General features: G+C 43.4%; 1 protein-coding gene and 2 non-coding genes across 5 annotated transcripts in view; 1 reads left to right on the forward strand and 2 right to left on the reverse strand.

Moving 5' to 3' along the window:
- LOC121290655 (myelin protein zero-like protein 1) overlaps positions 1-6,433 on the reverse strand; it is a 48,985-nt gene extending 42,552 nt beyond the window's left edge. The window contains exons 1-2 of one of the 3 annotated variants that reach the window (XM_041211391.1): positions 6,166-6,431; positions 1,404-1,570 (exon numbers count right to left, since the gene is read on the reverse strand). In XM_041211391.1, the coding sequence (XP_041067325.1) occupies positions 1,404-1,570; positions 6,166-6,205 (207 nt within the window). In that variant the 5' untranslated portion in view covers positions 6,206-6,431. Of the gene's footprint in view, positions 1-1,403; positions 1,571-6,165 lie in introns of all 3 variants that reach the window. The other 2 variants (XM_041211392.1, XM_041211393.1) reach the window with 2 other exon arrangements.
- A 4,219-nt stretch (positions 6,434-10,652) lies between these two features.
- Positions 10,653-10,724, forward strand: trnap-agg. Its single transcript has one exon. It is a non-coding gene; the product is annotated as a tRNA-Pro (tRNA).
- Positions 10,725-10,887: 163 nt separating this feature from the next.
- trnap-cgg lies at positions 10,888-10,959 on the reverse strand. Its single transcript has one exon. It is a non-coding gene; the product is annotated as a tRNA-Pro (tRNA).
- Between the last annotated feature and the right edge of the window lie 10,584 nt (positions 10,960-21,543).

Raw genomic sequence — 21,543 nt, forward strand, 5'->3', positions numbered from 1 at the left:
TTGCTTTATTTTTTTGCTCAACAAGTTGTTTCTTTTCTTCATACCTCAACATTTTATTGAAATTCATGTTTAATGTGATGCCAATCCTGACCTTTCCTAACATAAAAGCAAAACACTGCGGATGCAGGAAATGTGAAATAAAAATCTTACCTTTTCTAAATGTGCTCGTAAACCCCTGAGTGAGAAAAAAATTTGAAATGTAGCCCCTCGCATAAAAAGGTTGGATAAGCCTTAGTTAAAGAATTGGTTAACAGACAGGAAACGAAGACTAGAAATAAACGGGGCATTGTCAGGTTGGGAGGCTGTAACTTGTGGAGTGCCACAAGCATCAGTGATGGAGCCTCAGCTATTTACAATCTATATCATGACATAGATGAAGAGAACAAAGAATAATGTTTGCTAATGATACAAAGCTAGTTCATAACGTAAGCTGTATGGAGGACACAACGAGGCTGCAAAAAGTGTACCACAAGGTGGCAAATGGAGTATAATGAGAGGTTATTCAGTCATAAGAACTGAAAAGCAGAATATTTTTTTTAAAAGAAATGAATTTTCTAAATGTTGGTGTTCAGTGAGATTTGCGTGTACTCATACGGGGAAGACACAAATTAGCATACAGGTACAGCAAGCAAGTAGGAAGACAAATGGTACGTTGGCCTTTATTACGTGGGGACTGGAGTACAAGAATAAGGAAGTTTTGCTACAACTGTGCAGGGCTTTGGCAACACTACACCTAGAATAGTGTGTGCAATTTAGGTCTCAATATTTAAGGATATACTTGCATTGGAGATGGTACAGTGAAGATTCACTATATTGATCCTTGAGAGGCTGAGCAAATTGTGTCTATATTCCCTGTTTAGAATGAGCAATGATCTCAATGAAACACACAAAATTCTCAAAGGTTTGACAGGGTAGACACAGAGGTTGCTTCCCCTGGCTGGGAAATCTTGAAAACAGGGACACAGTCTCAGAATAAGGTGCCAGACTGAAAGGAGGACAAATTTCTTCACTCAAAGGGTTGTGAATCTTTGGACTTCTCTACCTCAGAGGGTTGTGGATGCTCCATTGTTGAATAAATTTAAGGCAGGGATAGACAGATTCTTGGGTCTCAGGGAATGGAAGCGGGAGGGAAGGTGAAGCTGAAGATCAGCCATAATTATATTGAATGGCAGAGCAGGCTCGATGGGCTATATGGTCCACTCCTGCTCCAATGTTGTTATGTTCTTTTCAAGATATCCCTCTAAGCAATGCATACTTTTTCCAAGTGCCTGGGGTACCGATGTTTCCCCATGGTGATAAAAATAAAAAATAAAAATATAAAATAAAAGGAATTCGGTAGAAAGCGAGGACATTGACATAGTAATATAGGTCCAACCCATTGAAATAACAGCTCTAATACTCACATGCCCATCTTTCCTACCAGTTTCTGGTCTGAAACTCCAATAAACCGTCAGAGTGCTGCGGACAATTTGATTAGGTTTGAATGTACATGACAATCTGACATCTGTCCCATTTTCAGCGATCATTTCTGATTTAGCATAAACTTCAAGACCAGACACAGGATCGATTACTGAAAGAAAAAATAGGCACATTGCCAAATCTTGGGTAAATGTACCTGAATATCTTATTACATTTGATATTTATCCCATTCAGACATTTAGGCTCCATTTGCAATCAATTCCCTTAACTTATTTCCATAAATCTTAGCTGTACTACAGTTTTTAAATTGGCAGTGTTGAAAAGTTTATTGCACATCATTACACTATTGCTTCCTTTCTTCTGTACTTCATAGCTTGAGAGCAAAGTTTAAAAAAGAAGCAAGGCTGGAAATGGCAGAATTTCACACACAGTAGCCCAGATTTGGTGTGATAAGGGGTGGAATCTTGTGCTGCTCCCAAGAGGGGGAAGCAAGGCGGGCAGGGGAGCTTAATCGAGTGGGAGGCCAAAAATCTGCTCCCAGCAGCAGGAAGAACTTTTGCAATTAAGTTCAAGGAAGTTTGAAAACGTGTCAAGCTTCCTAAAGGCAAGCGCAGGAAATGCATCTGCATGTCATGCATTCTCGTTAATTCTGATGAGTAGTCCGGGGTTGTGGGGGTATGAGGGGAGACCGATGGCGGGTGGGGGGGGGGGGGGTGAATGTGGATCTGTACAACAGTTACCCAGAAGAAGTGGCTTTAATTCTTGTAACTTTTTCTGGGTAACTACTGATGTAATAGTCAGAAGCATCAGAATTTGATAATTTAAATCAAAATTTTCAGATGGTTCCCTGTGTAGGGCCATTATCCATGGAAAGTTTGCAATTGCCACACAACCTTTACCTGGGAGCTTCCAGCAGGATCTCCCTCTCTAAGATAGGACACCTGGAGCTCAGAAGTTACGGCCCAATAAGTCACAACATTATAGCATACTTTCAGCATTACTAAACAATACTCAGTTGTGCCTTCTGAATCAAAATAGAATGCAAAAACTTCTATACATGGTGTTTTTTAAAAAAAGTTCCCATTTCCCAACTCACACTATTAACTTTTACTCTAAAGATTTGCTAGCATCCTTAGCTAGAGAAGCTACCTGAATGACAGTTTACTGCATCATTGTTAATGGTACACAACAGGGTACCAGGGCTTTTTGGTGGGTGCATTCCCAATGAAGTTTCAGAGCATTGACGTTACAGCAGCCTGTAGGCTCAGAAGTTGCCAACCTTCCTGGGCTAGTCTGCTTTTGTCAGAGTGAATACAAACTGTAGAAGGGCTCTCTGTCTTCACTCTGCAATGGATCAATGCCTTCATAGGCAAACACAGTAAACTTATCCTAGCCTTTCACTACTCCGTACTATTCTTCAAAGATTGACCAAAGGAGTCCCCTCATTAGCTGAATGGTAATGCATTTCCTTTTATTTAATAAAATCCTGCTTCAAATTTTTTTTTTGGAAAATTAAAGCTTTAGTGACTACATAAATAAAGTTAGTTATAATGAAAGGGTGTTTAAAAATCATCCTTGTTCCCATATTTTCCCATGTGCACTGGAGTTCAAGATGGATTGATCCTTAGAAGACATCCTGAATGGGTTCTTTATTGGTTTCTGTCATCAAATTTGCCAAGTTCAATTTACCTTGGAGCAATTTTTTTGTCACTGAATTGATAATTTGTTGCATTTTGAACATCTTGGGCAATTTCCAATATTCTGCCAGGCATAGGCTGTACCAAGGAACGACTGAACTGCAACACGACAAAACTTGTATTCACAACTATCGTCAACGTAACGTATAGCTCCCTGTGCACTCTCGTTGTTGCTTCCAGATCTGTGGCAAAATTCATCACTATTCTTTAGATATGACAATGAGATTCCTTGTTTGAGTGATTAAATTCTGGACTCCATCTGAGCAAATGTCATAACATGGGACTGTTACCTGACATATCATGCTACTTATACCATGAGCAACCTGTTCCTAAACTGAAAGGTTTCTTGCAGTAAGGCTTTAATAAAAAATATTTTCATTCGTGTTCTCAGATGGACCAGTTATTGGCTGTGAGAAGGAGGGGGGGCTAAACAGTTATTCCTCCACTACTCAGCTCCAAGCCCACTACCTCCTCCCCACTCACCTACCAGCTCTTGAATTGGATTGTAGGATTTGCTCACTTAGCACAGAGCATCTTTGGTGCTGATGTTTCAAATATGGGGAACCTGTAGTTTACCCATTCAAAGCACCAATTTGGATTACATCTTTACAGGATTGCACCAAATGCAGAATTTTAAACCTTACTAAAAAGGTAAAAATGGAAGTAACCACTATACGCTATCAAAAATTGTAAGACTGTGAGAACTGCACCCATACAATATTAGGAAGCCTAGACGCTATTGGTATTACTGAGACATGGCCAATTTTAAATAATACTGATGAATGTCACATAGGGTATAACTGTTTTAGAAAAAAATAGAATAAGTTTGAAAATAGTCAAATTTATCAGAAACGATCTGTGGCAAGAGATATTGGCAGCAGTAGTGGCAGAAACTCTTTATACTCAATTAGTCAAAGTCAATGAACCCAAGTTTATGATTAATATATATTACAGACCTACAAGTTAGGCATCCCCAACTAACGAGGAACTTTATTCTCAAATTGCTGTAGCGCCTAACCTGGGTTGATGGACCTACAAGGTTGACATTGGGTTGCCACATGGTCACCAAACCAACAAGTGTTCTTTTAGGGCATCACTAAAACAATAAAGAAACATATGGTCCAATCAAATTATAGGAGGCCAAAATAAGCAATAACATCCCAATTCATGGTTGTCCAGGACGAGGGAAGTATCCTCAGTTCCCATGTAGCAAAGGTTATGCATTCTACAGGTCTGAAGTGCTCTTCCATACTTCTATTGATTTGATTATATGTTAAATGAATTAATCAAATTACTTAAATAAATATACTTACTGTTTTATTTGCTAATATTCACATGGGCTGATTGGATGAACGGTACCAATGATCAAGGACCAACTGGACCTTGTTGCAACAATGCAGATGTCCCACCAGGAACTCCTGGAACTCCACAATGGGGATGAGGGGTAATTTGAAGGGGCTCCAGGAAATTCACTGCCTCACTGGCAAGGGTCTCAATGTCATCCACAGTGCCCAACACTGAGTCACCATTCTCTTCCAAGCCATAGAACACAGCAAGTGAATCAGCATGCCAGCAAATAACTTGGAAGGCTGCTTAAGGCCCAGCAAGGTTCAGTGTGAAGACTCTTGCCTTTTGCGGTGTATACCAGTGATTTATTAAATACAAAAGGAGATGTTTAAGAAGTTTGCATTTTATACAAAAATGGCAGCGTGGTTGATAGTGCAGAAGAAAGCTGTAGACTGCAGGAAGATATCAATGGACTGGTCAGGTGCGTAGAAAAGTGGCAAATCGATTTCAATCTGGAGAAGTGTCAGGTAATATATTTGGGAAAGGCAAACAAGGCAAGCGAATACACAATTTATAGGATTCTGAGAAATGTAGTAGAACAGAGGGATCTGGGGTGCAAGTCGACAGATCCCAGAAGGTAGCAGGGTGGGTGCATATTGTAGAAAGGATGTGATTGCACTAGATAGGTTGTTTTCTTTGCATTAGAAGAGACGGGGAGAGATTTCACTGAGGTGTAAAAGAAATTGAGGGGCCTGAATAGAATGATTAGGAAGTATGTATCTATTTTCCTCAGAAGAGAGGGAACATAGATTTAGAGTAATTAGAAAGATTAATTTGGAATTGAGAATCTTTTTTCATCCAGAAGGTGGTAAGGAGACCAGAACTCACTGCCTGAAAGGGTGGTTAGGCAGAAACCCTCATTGCAGTTAAAAAATACTTGGATGTTCTCTTTAAGTGCTGCAACCTGCAAGAGTCTGGACCAAGAGTTGGAAAATGGGATAAAGCTGGATAGCTCTTTCTTGACAGGCACAGTCATAATGCGCCAAATGGCCTCCTTCTGTGTCAGAGATTTCCCTGATTCTATGATACTATCATACAGCTTTAATCAAATCTATGTTTATGATATAAACATACAAGGCAACACTGTTGCAGTGTTCTGGCTAACTAATCTATTTATTAGCTCACGGAAGAGATTTCATCATATTCCAAATCCCATAAATGCAGACTGTAATTAAAAAAATCAATGTATAAAACAGTTTATGGAACTACATTCTAGAATGAGTAATTTCTAACATCTAATGAAGAAAATAGTAGGTGGTAAAACTTCAAATTAGCTTTAGTTATACCCATGACCGTGATACACGACAGTGTCGGGTGTGGCATCAAAACACTGTCATTGGGTTATACTATTAACTGGGTTATGTTTGCCAGTGATCCTCAATGCAAATTGCTAAATTATTGAAGCAACCTTACAACCACAACTCTATGGACCCGCACCTGATCCATCAAAGCTACAAAGTAGTCACTAACTAGCCTCGTTCTTCACGGTTAAATAACCCTTTACACAGGCTTACTGGTTAAGATCATTAATCAACACTAGGCACTACAGGAAGCTCCATTTTCAACCTGCACGAAGCTACATGCAAGAGCCCGAGAACAATGCGCTGATTTACACGGAGGTAAAATTAAAACAAAAAAATACAGGAGCAGAAAATCTACCATTTATCAAACATAACAAAACCCCAACATAATGTTCCCTTACCAAGTGCCAGCAGGATGATTCCAACCCAGTAGCCCGCCATGCATAATTTAAACAATACCACGCTCTCATTCTCTTGTAAGAGGGTTGTTAAGAGTCACACAACACTGCGCTTTGATCCTGAAGCTCTCGTCCCCGAGCCCTGCCCCGCTGAATCGCTTCTCCCACTGGCTGGATGGATGGGCTGTCCGTCTGTGACGTCACCGCCGGCAGGATTCGGGCGGTTGTTTGGGTGAAATTTTTCTCTCTGCGCACTTCGGCTTTCACTCGGATGGAGCATGCGCACTGAAGTCCCGCTGCTCCGTGACATCGTGGTTGCAGTTAATATTCCGCTAACGACCCCGGGGAAGCATCAGAGATGTTAGCCCCGAGGGTGTGGGGAGAGAGAGAGAAAGAGTGAATGAATGAGGGAGGGAGAGAGAAGCAATATAGAGAGGGGACGGCGATAGAGAAAGAAAGGCGAGGGAGAGAGGGGAGGGGAAGAGATAGCGGAGAGGGGGAATTGGAAGAGATAGAGGGCAAAATAGGGGAAAGAAACTTAACTGGTCCAGCAATACAAATACTGAGGCTACAAAAGTGGAGGATGCGATTCTGTGGTGAGTAACTCACCTCCTGATTCCCCAAAGCCTGTTCACTATATACAAGGCACAAGTCAGGAGTGTTATGGAATACTCTCCACTTGCCTGGATGAGAACACTCGAAGCTTGACACCATCCAGGACAAAGCAGCCCAATTGATCAACACCCCAACCACCAACTTAAACATTCAGTCCGTGCACCACTGATGCATAGTGGCAGCATCAACTGTAAAACGCACTGTAGCCACTCACCAAGGCTCCTGTAACAGCACCTTCCAAACCCTTGACCTCCGCCACCTAGAAGGACAAGGGCAGCAGATACATGGGAACACCACCATCTGCAAGTTCCCCTCCAAGCCACAACTCCATTCTAACTTGGAGCTATATTGCTATTTCCTTTGCTGTTGCTGGGTCAAAATACTGGAACTCCCTCCCTAATAGCACACCCCACTACATGGACTGCAGGGGTTCAAGAACATGGCTCACTACCACCTTCTCAGGGGCAGTTAGGAATGGACAAAGCAACCTTCTTGATTGGCACACCATCCACCACCTTCAACATTCACTCCCTCCACTGCCAGCACACAGTGGCAGCAGAGGTATCATATACAAGAGTCGACCTGCCCAGTCTGAATTTGAACAAAGCTGGGCAGCTAACTTACATTTTGCATTCTTCATGGCAACGCCTCCACCAATCAGAGTCCATTTGTCAACCAATCAGCACTCATTCTCATGCAGTATAAGTTGTTGTTCCCCCATTACAGTTGGTAATTTCTTGCGAGCGATACTAATGGATGCATGACAAAAAGCTTTGATAGCATGTCTCTTGTAATAAATTAAACTCGATTTCCCTTTCACAAAGCCATGTTGATCCTGCCTGATCATATTATGATTTTACAAATATCCTGTTATAACCTTCTTAATAATGGATTTTAACAATTTCCCTATGACAGATGTTAGGCTAATTTGTCTATGGTTTCCTGCTTTCCATCTCTCTCCTTTCTTAAACAAACGTGTTACATTTGCCATTTTATAATCCGGTGGGACCCTTCCAGAATCTGAGGAGTTTTGTAAGATTATAACCAATGATTCTACTATCTCTACAATCACTACTTTTAAGAACCTAGGATGCAGGGCATCAGATTGTGATGATTTGACAGCCTTTCGGTATAATAGTTTTCTCAGCATCTTTTCACTGGTGATGGTGATTATTTTAAGTTCCTCCCTCCCTTTCACCTTTTGATTTTCAAGTATCTTTGGGAAATTTTCTAAGATTTCTACAGTGAAGATAGACACAAAATACCAGTTCAACACCTGTGCCATTTCCATGTTTTCCATTATGCATTCCCCAGGCACACTCTCTAGTGGACCAACATTAGCTGTGGTTACCCTTTTCCAATTTAAATACTTATCAAATCTCTTACTGTTTTTATATTACTACTTAGCTTTCTCTCACACTCTACTTTCTCCCTCTTAATTTTTTTAGTCATTCTTTGCTGGTGCTTAAAATCTGACCATTCTTTTGACCTATCAATAATCTTTGCAGATTTGTATAGTGTTTCTTTCAATTTGATTCAACTCTTAACTTCCTTATTTAACCACAAATGGTCCATCCTTCTCAAAGTGTCTTTCTTTTTCACTGGGATAAACCTTTGCTGAGAGATATTAAATATCTCCTTAAAAGTCTGCCACTGCATCTCCATTGTCTTATGTTTTAACCTAGTTTCCCAGTTCACTTTGGCAGCTCTGCCTTCATACCTTTATAGTTACCTTTATTTATGTGTAAAACACTAGTCAATGACCCACACTTCTCCCCTTCAAACTGAACATGAAATTCTATTATATTGCTGTCACCTAGAGCTTCTTTACCATGAGGTTTTTGATTAATCCTGTCTAATTGCATGTTACTAGATCTAGAAGAGTCTGCTCCCTGACTGGCTCCAGAACATACTGCTATAAGAAATTGGTAAGAATACACTCTATAAATGCAGTTTATAGACTACCTTTGCTAATCTGATTCACCCAATCTACATGTAGATTAAAGTCACCCATGTTTTTTGCTCTTCTTGGGATGTGGGTGTCGCTGGCAAGGCCAGCAGTTGTCACCCATTCCTAATTGCCCTCAAACTGAGTGGCTTGCTAGGTCATTTCAAAGGGCAGTTAAGAGTCAACCACATTGCTGTGGGTCTGGAGTCACATATAGGGCAGACCAGGTAAGGGCAGCAGATTTCCTGCCCTAAAGTGAACCAGCTGGGTTTTTAATGACAATCAACATTGGTTTCATGTTTTTTAATTCCAGGGTTTTATTAATTTTATTTAGATTCCACAAGCTGCAGTGGTGGGATTTGGACCCGTGTCCTCATTAGTCTAGTGACATTACCACTATGCCACCATCTCCCCCTGCAGTACCTTTCTTCCACACCCCATATATTTCTTCCTGTACACACAGTCCTACAGTGTAACTACTGTTCGTGGGCCTATAGACTACTCCCACAAGTGATCTCTTACCTTTCCTATTTCTTATCTCTACTCAAATTGGTTCAATGTCTTGCTCTTGTGAGTTAAGGTCAACTCTCATTATTGTACTTATTACATCCTGAATTAACAGAGCGACCCCACCACCTTTTCCAAGCTTTCTGTCTTTTCAAAATGTCAAATACGCTTCAATATTTTGGTCCCAGCCTTGGTTGCCTTGCAACTATGTCTTTGCAATGGCTTTCAGGTCAAATATTTTTTTTCTATCTGTGTTAACAATTCATCCCTTTTGATATGAATGCTACATACATTCAGGTATAAAGCCTTTAACCATCTTTTTACCATTTTGCAATCTCTGGCCTTGTCTGCAGGTACACTCTTAAGTTTGTATGTTCTGTTCCTTCCTGCCACACTCTGGTTATCATTACCCATTTAGCTGTCTTGCTCTAGTACCTTGTTGTTTCCCTTTGATTTACCATGTCTCCTCTCGTATGATCCTTTCCCCCCACTATTTAGTTTAAAGCCCTCTCTACTTCCCCAGTTATAAGACTCACCACGATTCAGGTGAAAACCATCCCAATAGTACAGCTCCCACTTTCCCCAGTATTAGTGCTAATGTTCCATGAATCAAAACCCATTTCTCCAATCTTATTTACCTCATGCCACCCTTATCCCAACAGCAAATAAAAATAAAATAAAAATTTTAACATTTCATTAATATCATGTCCCTGCTCTTGTGACAGAGACAGATGCTGTCAGACCAGTGCAATCCAATACAACCACATCTGCAGTGTCTGCAGCTTGAGGAGTTTTGGTTCAGAGCTATTGACCTGGAGCCCCAGCTTCAGACACTGTGATGTTTAGAGTCCAGAAGAATGAGAGGTGATCTCATTGAAGTGTACAGAATTCTTACAGGACTCAACAGGGTGGATGCAGGAAGGATTTTCAGGGGCATTTTCAGGATGGCAACCTGTAACTAATGGAATGCCACAGGGATCAGTGCTGGGGCCACAATTATTTACAATATATATTCATGACTTAGATTAGGGAAGTAAATGTACTATTGCCAAATTTGCAGCTGACAGAAAAATAGGTGGGAAGGCAAGTGGTGAGGATGACACAAAGAGCCTACAGAGAGATATAGTCAGGTTAAGTTTCCACACGTCAGCTACCCACCCACCCAGCTGAACAAGGAGAAGGGATGTCTTGTTACCCGTGCAGGCTGTGAACATGATTTAGAAGCAGCATCTCAGGAATAATCCGGCAATGAATTAATAAAACGGGCCAAGGGAGCTGACACTGGAAATAAAGAGGTGGCATTATTGTGATGATCAGTGAGCTGAGGGAATAATTGTTGGGAGCGTTTGCAATGCTGCAGCTGGCAGTGAGGTAGGGTAGCTTGTGCAGACAGGTTGGCCCGGACCCTCTTCCAGTGTCTGGCTCGTTGGTCTAGGGGTATGATTCTCGCTTAGGGTGCGAGAGGTCCCGGGTTCAAATCCCGGACGAGCCCCATTTTTTAAAAAAAAACCCGGCCGGCCACCTTATTCTTTCTTCAACCCTCCACCAGAAAACCGGATCAGCGAACCAGGAAGAGAAGATCACGGAGTCCTGTCCCGAGTTAAAATAAATAATTTATACATATAAAAAAAATAAACAACTTTAAAAGTAAAATAGGGCTCGTCCGGGATTTGAACCCGGGACCTCTCGCACCCGAAGCGAGAATCATACCCCTAGACCAACGAGCCAGCTGCCATTTTACTCCCTGGCAGCCGCTTTCTCCATCTGCGCCGCGCCGTTTCCGCCTCCGTTTCCTGCTCCCAGTTCCGGTGTCGGCTACGACCGAAGCCCCGAATGCAGTGAATCGTCTTCTCCCCCGACGTCCCCACCCCGCCCCTCCCGCCTCGGTCTCGGCCTCCGGGGCCGGTAGCAGAACGGCCCCCGGTGCCGAAGTGAGCAGCGCCCGCAGGAGAAAGGCGGCCGTTGCCGCGCAGCGCCACCGGGTGATAGCACAGAGTAATGCAACCGCGGGGCAACATCGCCACCAGGCGGCAGCGCGGAGAAGTACCACCGTCTCGCACCAGCGCCACCCGATGGCAATGCGGAGCTGTGCCCGTGTCATCTAATCAGCTGCAGGCCAGATTGACACTGCAGCGTCGCTTAGCAGTAAAGCACGAATTAATTCAACTGTTGCTTAGATTCTTATCAAGGCAGGTCATCGTAAACCTCAAGTTTTTCAACTTGCATAGAATCAAAGTATCTGCAGTTATCTCCATCTATTTTATCAATGTTTTTTGAAAATGGAAACACTTTAGCCAATTTCCAATCTACCAGAACAAAAGTAAATATTGCAGATGATGGAAATTTGCAAAAACAAAATACAGAAAATGCTGGAAATATTCAGCAGGTCTGGCAGCCTCTGTGGAAAGAGAAACAGACCTGCTGAGTACTTACAGCATTTCCTGATTTTATTCCACCCCTTCAGCACCTTCCTCGTGTCCAATGCCTCGACAACAATTTACATTTACACACCGTCTTTAATGTAGAAAACATGACATGTCACAGAAATGGACAGTGAGCCAAAGAAGAAGATATTAAGTGCCCTGACTAAAAGTTTGGTCAAACATATGAGTTTTAAGGAGGAACTTTGGAAGTGCAGAGGAGGATGAGAATTTTAAAGAAAGTCAATATACATGTGGAATCTGACTCCGTGTCTTTGGATGATGTCACCAATTATGTATCCAAGGAGAAAAAAGGGCCAAGAGTTAAGAGTTAATGGTCAGGCTCAATTAAACAATGGAAGAAGGACGTTGGAGGGGTTGACATTGGTGACCCTGTCTAAGGCTTCAGTTCAGAAATACGTCATAGTCACAGAGGTTGTCATTTGTAACTTTATTAGGGCAGTTTCAGTGCTCTGGCACCTGATTTAAAAGATTCAAACATGAAATTTAGGGAAAAGGACTTTGGCAAGTAAAGGAGGTTGAAGAGGTGATGGTCTTCATGGGCAGAACGGTCAAGGGTAAGTTTTTTGAGCAGGGGTGGGGATGGAATGGGGAAGGTAATACCTGAGTAAAAGGAGCCATTTATAATGTCATCATTAATGATTACCGATGCTCCAAAATCATCTTCATCTTCTCTGTACTCCATCTTTCCCTTTTAGCCTGTTTAAAACTGTTTTCTCAGTTATATTGAAATTACTGGACCTAAGTTGTCTTCATTCTGGGCATCTTGCGCATTTCTTAGTAAAGGCAGTAAGCGTTTAGCGTACTACCTTACCTTCATCATAGCCCTACTTGCTTTTTGTTAGGGTTTGTGTTTCTTCTCTATGGTATTGATTTTTCTTTTACTGCAGCCACACTTTGTTTCCCTGATCTTTCTTTGCACATCAGATCACACTTTTTATTTCAACACCAGCACAAAATTATTAAGGTCCATTTTACAATCGTCTCCCCTCGGGATTGAGGATGAGTTGCTTACACTCTGGTTCAATGGGTTCTGAAATTAGCTGAAGAGTCCAATCCGTGATCTGCAGACTCTTGCTCATGCGGGGCAGGTGCTGGGTAAGGGGGTTGGGTAGAAGGGGTTTTTGGAGTTTTTCCAATCCTGCCGATGCCTCGACTTCGCCACAGTCCTGACGAAGCCTCTCGATGTGTTTGGTGCATTTCCCAAGGAGCCTTCTCCATTCTGGCTGATCATAAGCCAGGGTCTCCCAGGAGTTGGTGGGGATGTTTGACATCCCCAGGGATGCTTTGAGGACATCCCTAAAGCGTTTCCGCTGTCCTCTGCGACAGGGCTCTGAGTAGAACAGTTGCGTAAGGAGTTTGGTGGTCTGGTTGGGGGAGGTCAGAAATCCGTGGGGAGTTGGGGGGGTGGGGAGCAATTGGAAGTCCGTGGGGAGTTGGGAGAGGGGTCCATGGAAGGGTGGTAGGAGTCTGGGATCTGGGGTGTGTTGGAGATCCCGGGGGAATTCTGAGGTCCAGTGTTGGGGTGGAGGGGGGTGGGGGGGGGGGTGGTCGGAGGTCCCGGGGGGTCCAGAGTCTGGGGGGGGGGGCTATTGAGGGGGGTCCAAGGTCTGAGGGGGTGGGTTGTTGTCGGTGGGGAATAGTGTCTGAGGTCAGGGCGTTTGGGGGTGGGGTTGTAAGAGGTCGGGATGGGGGATTGGAGATGGATATAGGGGATCGGAGGCTGGTGGGTGGGATATCAGGGGCAGGGGAATCAGAGGTCGGGGGTGGGGTGTTGGGGGAGTGGGGGGAAACCCGTGGTGGGGGTTGGCAGTGTGGGGGGAGTCCCATTGGGCCCATCAGTGTCTTTCCAATAGGTACCCAGAAGTTAGAAAAGGTTTCACTTCTATTTTTTTCTGAGTAATTATTGGTATAAAACCGGTGGAACCATTCGAAGTTTGCAATTTAAACCACATTTTCGGATGGGTCCCAGTGCAGCACAATTGTCCAGAGGAAGTGCGCACTTCTGGGCAATTGCTGTGCAAACCCTTACCTGGAACTTCCCAGAGGGATTACCCCAGCGCATCTTTGGGGTATTCCCCCCAAATCCAGAAGTTACGGCTCTATTTACGATCTTTTGCAATTCACTCTGTTGCCACATAGTGTCACTGTTCTGCTGCAGTTGTAATTCCTGTTCTAACCAGTATGTGGCAATGTGGTATTACATTTGTATCCCTCAGTAGATGAGTTGTTGAAGTTAGGGTTTCACCACTAGATGGCAGTGATGGTGAAGCCCATCACTTAAACAGCCATTAACAAGGAGCGGAAAAGAACAGAAACACAACTGACATTTTGAAACATAGAAAGATGCAAGAATCCAAATATATTTAAAATAGAAAAATGACAAAGAACGCCAATAAAGCACAGAAATAACCAACAACTTATATTTATATAGCTTTTATTACTTAATAAAATGTCCCAAGGCACCTCACAGGAGAATTATAAAGAAAGTGTGACTCTAGCCACACAAGGGGATTTTTGGTCAGATGACCAAAGCTTGGTCAAAGAAGTAGGTTTAAGGAGTTTAGGGTTGGAGAAAATTTCAGAGATAAAGGCAAAGGCATGGAGGGACTGAAAACAAGGATGAGAGGGATGGGGTCAGTAGCTTGGGAACGAAGTTTGGAACGAGGGCCAAAAACAATGGCTTTAGTCTTCTCAATATTTAATTGAAATAAATTTCTGCTCATCTTGTACTGGATGTCAGATAACCAGCTGGGTAACTTAGCAACAGGGGAGGAGTTGGGAGAGATTGTGGTGAGGTAGAACTGATGTCATCAGCGTACATGTGGAAACTATTGCTCTGCCTCCCAATGTGGTCACTGAGGGGCAGATTATAGATGAAAAACAGGAGAGGACAATGATCCTTGGGAAACACCAGAAGTAATGGTTTGGGAGCAGGAAGCGAAGCCATTGCAATTGATTCTCTGTCTATGATTAGATAGAAATAATGGAACCAGGTGGGAGCTGATTCATCCAGCTGAACAATAGTGGAGAGGTGATGGAGGAGGGTAGTGTGAACAAAGGCTGAAGACAGCTTGAGAAGGATGAGGAGGTAGCGTCTGCCTTTGTCACAGTCACATAGGATGTCATTTATGACTTTGAGAAGAGTCGTTTCGGTACTGTGGCAGAGGCCTGATTGGAGGGATTTAAACATGGAATTCTGGGAAAGATGGGAATGGATCTGGGAGGTGACCACACACTTAAGAACTTTGGAGAGGGAAGGGAGGTTAGAGATGGGATTGTAGTTTGCAAGAACAGTGGGATCAAGGGTCATTCTTTTGATGAGGGGTGATGACAGCAGGTTTAAAGGAGAGAGAGGCACCACCTGGAGAGAGAAAATCATTTACATATCTCCTAACATGGGAGCCAGAGGGGAAGCTGGGTGATCAGCAGTTTAGTGGGAATAGGATCAAGGGAACAGGAGGTGGGTCTCATGGGCAAGATGATCTCAGAGAGGACATGAGGAAGTAGTGGAAGATGAGACTTCAACACTAGGGCACTGAGGGGCATTAAAGGAAGTTTGGCCAGGTGGACTAGTAGAAAGGAGGGATGTAGCAGAGGCAGCTGATCAGATAGTCTCGATCTTAGTGACAAAGAAGTTGATGAACTCCTTGCACTTGTTATCGGAGGCGAGGGTGGAGGTGACAGGGGAAAGGGGTTTAAGATGACAGCTTGCAATAGAGAGAAGCAGCCAGGGGTTACCTTTGCATCCCATGATCATCTCGGAATAGTGAGCAGTTTAAGCAGACACGAACAGGGCCCAATAGTATTTTAAGTGGTCCAACCAGATCTGGTGATAAATGGCTAAAACAGTTGCCCACCATATCTCTGCCCCCTGTACTTAAAGGAGCAGAAACAAGAGCTGTTTCAGGAGGAATAGCCAGTGTGAGAGAGAGTAGTGGTTTTATCAGGGACTGGGGCTTCAAATGTGGAGATGAGACTGTGGTTGAGTAAATCAGCAGCTGCAGAAATGTGGCAAATGGAGGTCCAAAGGCTGAATAAGTGGGATTTTAAAGGTGCAATTGCAAGTGAATTGGGGAATCATTTCTTTCCTGGGACGATACAGAAGGCGGTAGGGTTGGGGTGTGGAAGGTTCTTGTGAGTGGCGAGTGATACAAGCAAGTGATCAGTACCTTATCTATACTGGATACTATAGGATTAGTAAGACCATGTGAGTTGGCAAAGTGAAAGGGGTGGCTGTGATTATGGGTTAGGACCATTGACAAGCTATAGCACAGAAAGAAGCAATTTTGCCCATGTCTGTGCCGGCCAAAAAAGAAAAAATATAAAACTAACCATCTATTCTAATCCCACCTTCCAGCTCCTCGTCCATAACCTTACAGGTTACAGCATTTTAGGTGCAGATCCAGGTACCTTTTAAATGAGTTGAAGGTTTCTGCCTCCAGCACCAAACCAGGCAGTGAATTCCAAACACCCACCACCTTCTGGGTAACAGAGTTTTTCCTCATGTCCCCTTTAATCCTTCTACCAATCACCATAAATCTGTGCCCCCTGATAATTGACCTCTCTGTTAGGGGAAAACAGGGTCTGCACTGATAAAATATCTTTGGGTTTTCTTTGATTTTATCTGCCAAATTTGTTCACATCCTGTCTGCTTTCCTAGTCACTTTTTTTACTTCGTGGAAGGAGAGACTGAGGGAAGTCGAGAGAGTTGTGAATTCGGGGGAAAACATCATGAGACACGCTGGAGGTGGAAATCTCTGAGGGAGTGAAGTTGTTCGGTGCTGAGACTGAGGGAGGGAACAGTGAGGGTAACTCGGTGAGAAAATCGTGCCTGGGAGAGCAGGACAGAACAATGATTTTAAAAGAGAGGTGGACAAGGTGAGATGCTCTTAGGAGGAGAAAGTGTCTGAGGAATGGAAGGGACAGACTAAGGTGTGATCTGCTGATAAGTGCCACACCTCCACTGTGACAAACTTGAAAGGGTAAGTGGTAGAAGATGTAGCCAGACGGGGGACTTCATTAAAGGAAAAATACCATCACCCCTCAGCCAGGCTATCATTCAGGCCATGATCTTGATGCAATCATCCACAATAAGTTCATGAATGACAAGGACCTTGTTCACAAGTAAACAGACATTTGGGAGGGAGATGCACAGAGGGACAGTGATAGCTGATCTACTAACAGAGTTCATAGGGTCAACAGTGAGAGGGGTGAGTTGGACAGGAAGGAGATTGGCAGGATGAGCCCCCAGTGGGCACACTGAGTGGCAAGGTCAACGAGAGAGTGGAATGGGGCAATCACAGTTTCTGCTCCTAATGAGCCAGTGCCTCAGGTGCCTCGATGAGCCCGTTGGATGATGCCATGAGGGGCATAAAGGAAAACTGCAGGCTTATCCAAGAGGGTGTCAAGCCTGGGATGGTAGCAAGAGAACAGGAAGGTCAAGGAGCTGGGGTAGGGCATTGGGAGGGCAGAGTACCTAAGAGTGGAGGAATGAAATGATGTATGGCAAGAGAGTCTAGGAGGGATAAAAAGATAAGTTAAAAATAAAGAATAGCAGAAATAGCTGGATGGGCTCAGGTCTGGAGTGGCAGCCAGAATGCACACGTGAATGGCCTCAGGCAAAGCTCAAGTTATATAGACAAAAACAAAAACAGAATTACCTGGAAAAACTCAGCAGGTCTGGCAGCATCGGCGGAGAAGAAAAGAGTTGACGTTTCGAGTCCTCATGACCCTTCGACAGAACTTGAGTTCGAGTCCAAGAAAGAGTTGAAATATAAGCTGATTTAAGGTGTGTGTGTGGGGGGGCGGAGAGACCCCCACACACACACCTTAAACCAGCTTATATTTCAACTCTTTCTTGGACTCGAACTCAAGTTCTGTCGAAGGGTCATGAGGACTCGAAACGTCAACTCTTTTCTTCTCCGCCGATGCTGCCAGACCTGCTGAGTTTTTCCAGGTAATTCTGTTTTTGTTTTTGTTTTGGATTTCCAGCATCCGCAGTTTTTTTGTTTTTATCAAGTTATATAGACCTGGTTACATAAAAATGAGAGGAACAAAGATGAAGCATCCAAATGAATAGGGAATGTCACCACTAGTGTAGCAGCTCATGAACTCTGCTTCCTGATCAGCAAAACAAATTGTGCCTTGCAGCTCAGCTACATATTCAAGAAGGGAAATGATGAAATAAGCTGATACAATTGAATGCAGATAAGCATGAAGTGATGCAGTTTGGAAGGAACAACATGGAGAGGCAGTATAATCTAAATGGTAGTAATTGATAAGAGCAGAAGGATCAGGGGGGATGCAAACAGATCCACAAATCCTTGAAGGTTAGCACAGCAAGTTGAGGAGGTGGTCAAGGAAGCATATGAGATACTTGGTTTTGTAAATAGGAACATTGAATAGAAAAACAAGGAAGGCATGCTAAACCTTTAGAAATGTGTGGTTAAGCCTCAGGTGGAGTGTTGTGTATAATTCTGGGCACCGCACTTTAAGAAGGATTTCAAGGCCTTGGAGAGGGTATAAAGGATTACCAGGGATGAGGACATTCAGTTATGTGGTGAGATTGGAGAAACTGGGATTGTTCTCCTTCTAACAGAGAAGGTTATAGGGAGACCTAATGGAGGTGTTCAAGATAATGAGGGAATTTAAAGAGCAAGTAGGGAGTAAGTGTGTCCTATGGCATGTAAATTGGTGATCAGAGGTCTCAGATTGGTGAAGTGAGCAGACATGTGGCAGATGAAAGTCAATGCAGAGAAGTGTGAAGTGATGTATTTTGATAAGAAGAATAAGGAGAGGTGATATAAGATAAAGGGTACAATACTAAAGGAGGTGCAAGGACAGAGGAACCTAGGGTATATCTGCACAAATCATTGAATGTGGCAGGCCAGGTTGAGAAAGTGATCAAAAGGCATATGGGATCCTCAGCTTTATAAATAGAGGCATAGAGTATAAAAGCAAGCAAGTTATGGTGAATCTTTGTAAATACTGTGTTAGTCTCAACTGGAGTCCAATTCCGGGCACTGCACTTTAGGAAGAAAGTGATGCATTAGTGATGGTACTGAAAAGATTAATGAGAATGGTTTCTGGGATGAGGAACCCTGTTTGTGTGGATAACTTGGAGAAGCTGGGGCTGTTCTCCTTAAAGTAGAGAAGATTAAGAGATATTCAAAATCATGAGGGGTTTGAACGGATTAGAATGGGGGAAACTGTTCCAGTCAGTGGAAGGACCGGGAAGCAGAGGTCACCGACTTAAGCTGTCAAAAGAACCAAAGGTGACATGAGCAAAAGGTTCTTTTAAACGCAGCTAGTGTTAGGATCTGGAATGCTCTGCCGGAGAGTGTGACGGAGGGAGATTCAGTTGCAGCTTTCGAAAAGAAAATTGGACAATTATCTCAAGAGAATTGTAGGGTTACGGGTCAGGGCAGGGGAGTGCTACTAGCTGGGTTGCTCTTGCAGAGAGCTACGATGGGCCAAATGACCTCCTTCTGTGCTGTACTCATTTTATGCTTTAAATCAGTGTCCTGTCTATTTCTTCACACAAAGGACTGTTAAAATCTGGAGCACTACCTGAAAGCGTTGTAGGATCAGATTCCACAGGAAATTTCAAAAGGCAATTGGACATGTGGTTAAGAGGACTAATTTGCAGGTCTATGGGGAAAATGCTGGAATGTGAGTCTAAATTGGACAGCTCTTTCAAAGAAATCCCTCTGTTCGTGTAATCTTCTCACAACTGGACCTTTTTTTTTCCCTTTATTCTTTCATGGGTTGTGGGGATCACAGGCAAAGCTAGCATTTGATGGCCATCCCTAATTGCTACAACTGAGTGGGCAATGCCAATTTCAGTGGGCAGATAGGAATCAACCACAGGCTTGGAGTCACATGTAGGCCAACCAGATAAGGATGGCAGATTTCCTTCCCTAGAGGGCATTTGTGAACCAGATGGGTTTTTAACAATAATCAATCATATTGTCATGGTCACTGGGACCAGCTTTATGTTCCAGACTTATTCATGGAATTTAAATTCCACCAGCTGCCATGGTGGGATTTGAACCTGTGCCCCAAAGACCATTAGACTAGGCCTCTAGACTACTAGCCCAATGACATTACCATGATGTAACCATCCCCTCCTCTTGAGAGAAATGGCATCAATGTAATGCCACTTCTTCTCATGTCCACCTGCCCAGAGCCCTCAACTAGAATTTGGTGAAATCTCACAGCCATCTTCTCTTATTTAACAGTATGGCTCAGGGACTGCAGGGGCAACAAAGCAGCTAATCATAGGCTGCATCATTGGAGGCAATATAACATCAAAATGCTATCACAACAGAATTCCGTATTCTGTAGGTGTAGAGGGAAATGTTGACATACCCTGTATTTTAAAACTGGGTTTTTGATGCGCATGTGGCATTTTGTAAGTTTTGCAGATAACTGGCAGTAAAACTAGATTATCAGCTCCAAAAACTGACCTCGTTCTGGTTCTGCGGGCTCAAAATGACTGCCATAGAATGCAAACCAAATTACTGGGTCATTGCAGTTTCCAATCTTACCAGTGGTACTGTGCTATTCTACCTGCTATTATATATTAGATTGTTTATAATTGAGGAATCAGGTGAGGAGCCAAAACCCACAATGCAAGAACTAGTACATGTTGAAATGTGTCAGAAATGAATGGTGCAGTGTGTTAAATTACATGACTTAAGGGATAACAAAGGCTCAAAATCCTGTTAACAGTAGGAAGCAGGGAAGGATAGGAGAGGCAAGAGCCCCTACAGATGATGTTTGAGTATAACAGACATACCGACTCTCATTCAGCTGCAGATTCACTCAGGTTGTTATTTCCCAGTCTCTCTTCTCAAGAGTGTAATCTCAAGTGTGTATAACATACTAGCAAACTTCAGCATTTATACCTATGGAAACAGAAATCTATAGGACAAGAAGTGACCAGTTGGTGAATCGTGTTAATGCTAGCTCTACACTGGAGAAATGTAAAACTAATCCTACCACTTCATTACAGCCTTGGTTCAAACATGGACAAAAGAGCTGAACTCGCAAGGCGAGGTGAGTGACTGCCCTTGACGAGGCAGCATTTGACCGTGTGTGGCATCAAGGAACCCCAGCAAAACTGGAGTCAATGGGAATCAGGGGGAAAACTCTCTGCTGGTTGGAGTCATAACTAGCATAAAGGAAGATGGTTGTGGTTGTTGAAGGTCAAACACCTCACTGCAGGATAGTGTAGGATAGTGTACTAGGCCCAACCACCTTCAGTTGCTTCGTCAATGACGTTCCCTCCATCATAAGGTCAGGAGTGGGGATGTTCACTGATGATTGCACAACGTTCCAAACCATTTGTGACTCCTAAGATGCTAAGGCAGTCCATGTCCAAATGCAGCAAGACCTGGACAATATCCAGGCTTGGGCTGACAAGTGGTAAGTAACAGTCATGCCACACAATTGCCAGCCAATGACCATCTCCAACAAGAGGGAATCTAACCATCATCCCTTGACATTCAATGGCATTACCATCACTGAATCTCCCACTATCAACATCCTGGGCATTACCATTGACCAGAAACTGAACTGGACTAGCCATATAAATCTGTGGCTACAAGAGCAGGTAGGAGGCAATGAATCCTTGGTCGAATAACTCGCCTCCTGACTCCCCAAAGCCTGTCCACCATCGACAAGGCACAAGTCAGGAGTGTGATGGAATACTCCCCACTTGCCTGGATGAGTGCAGCTCCAACAACGCTCGAGAAACTTGACACCATCCAGGGCAAAGCACTCTGCTTGATTGGCATCCCTTCCACAAACATTCACTCACTCCACCACCAATGGACAGTGGCAGCATCATGTACCAAGATGCAC

The sequence above is a fragment of the Carcharodon carcharias genome, chromosome 18 (genome assembly GCF_017639515.1).
Source record: "Carcharodon carcharias isolate sCarCar2 chromosome 18, sCarCar2.pri, whole genome shotgun sequence".
NCBI lineage: Eukaryota > Metazoa > Chordata > Chondrichthyes > Lamniformes > Lamnidae > Carcharodon > Carcharodon carcharias.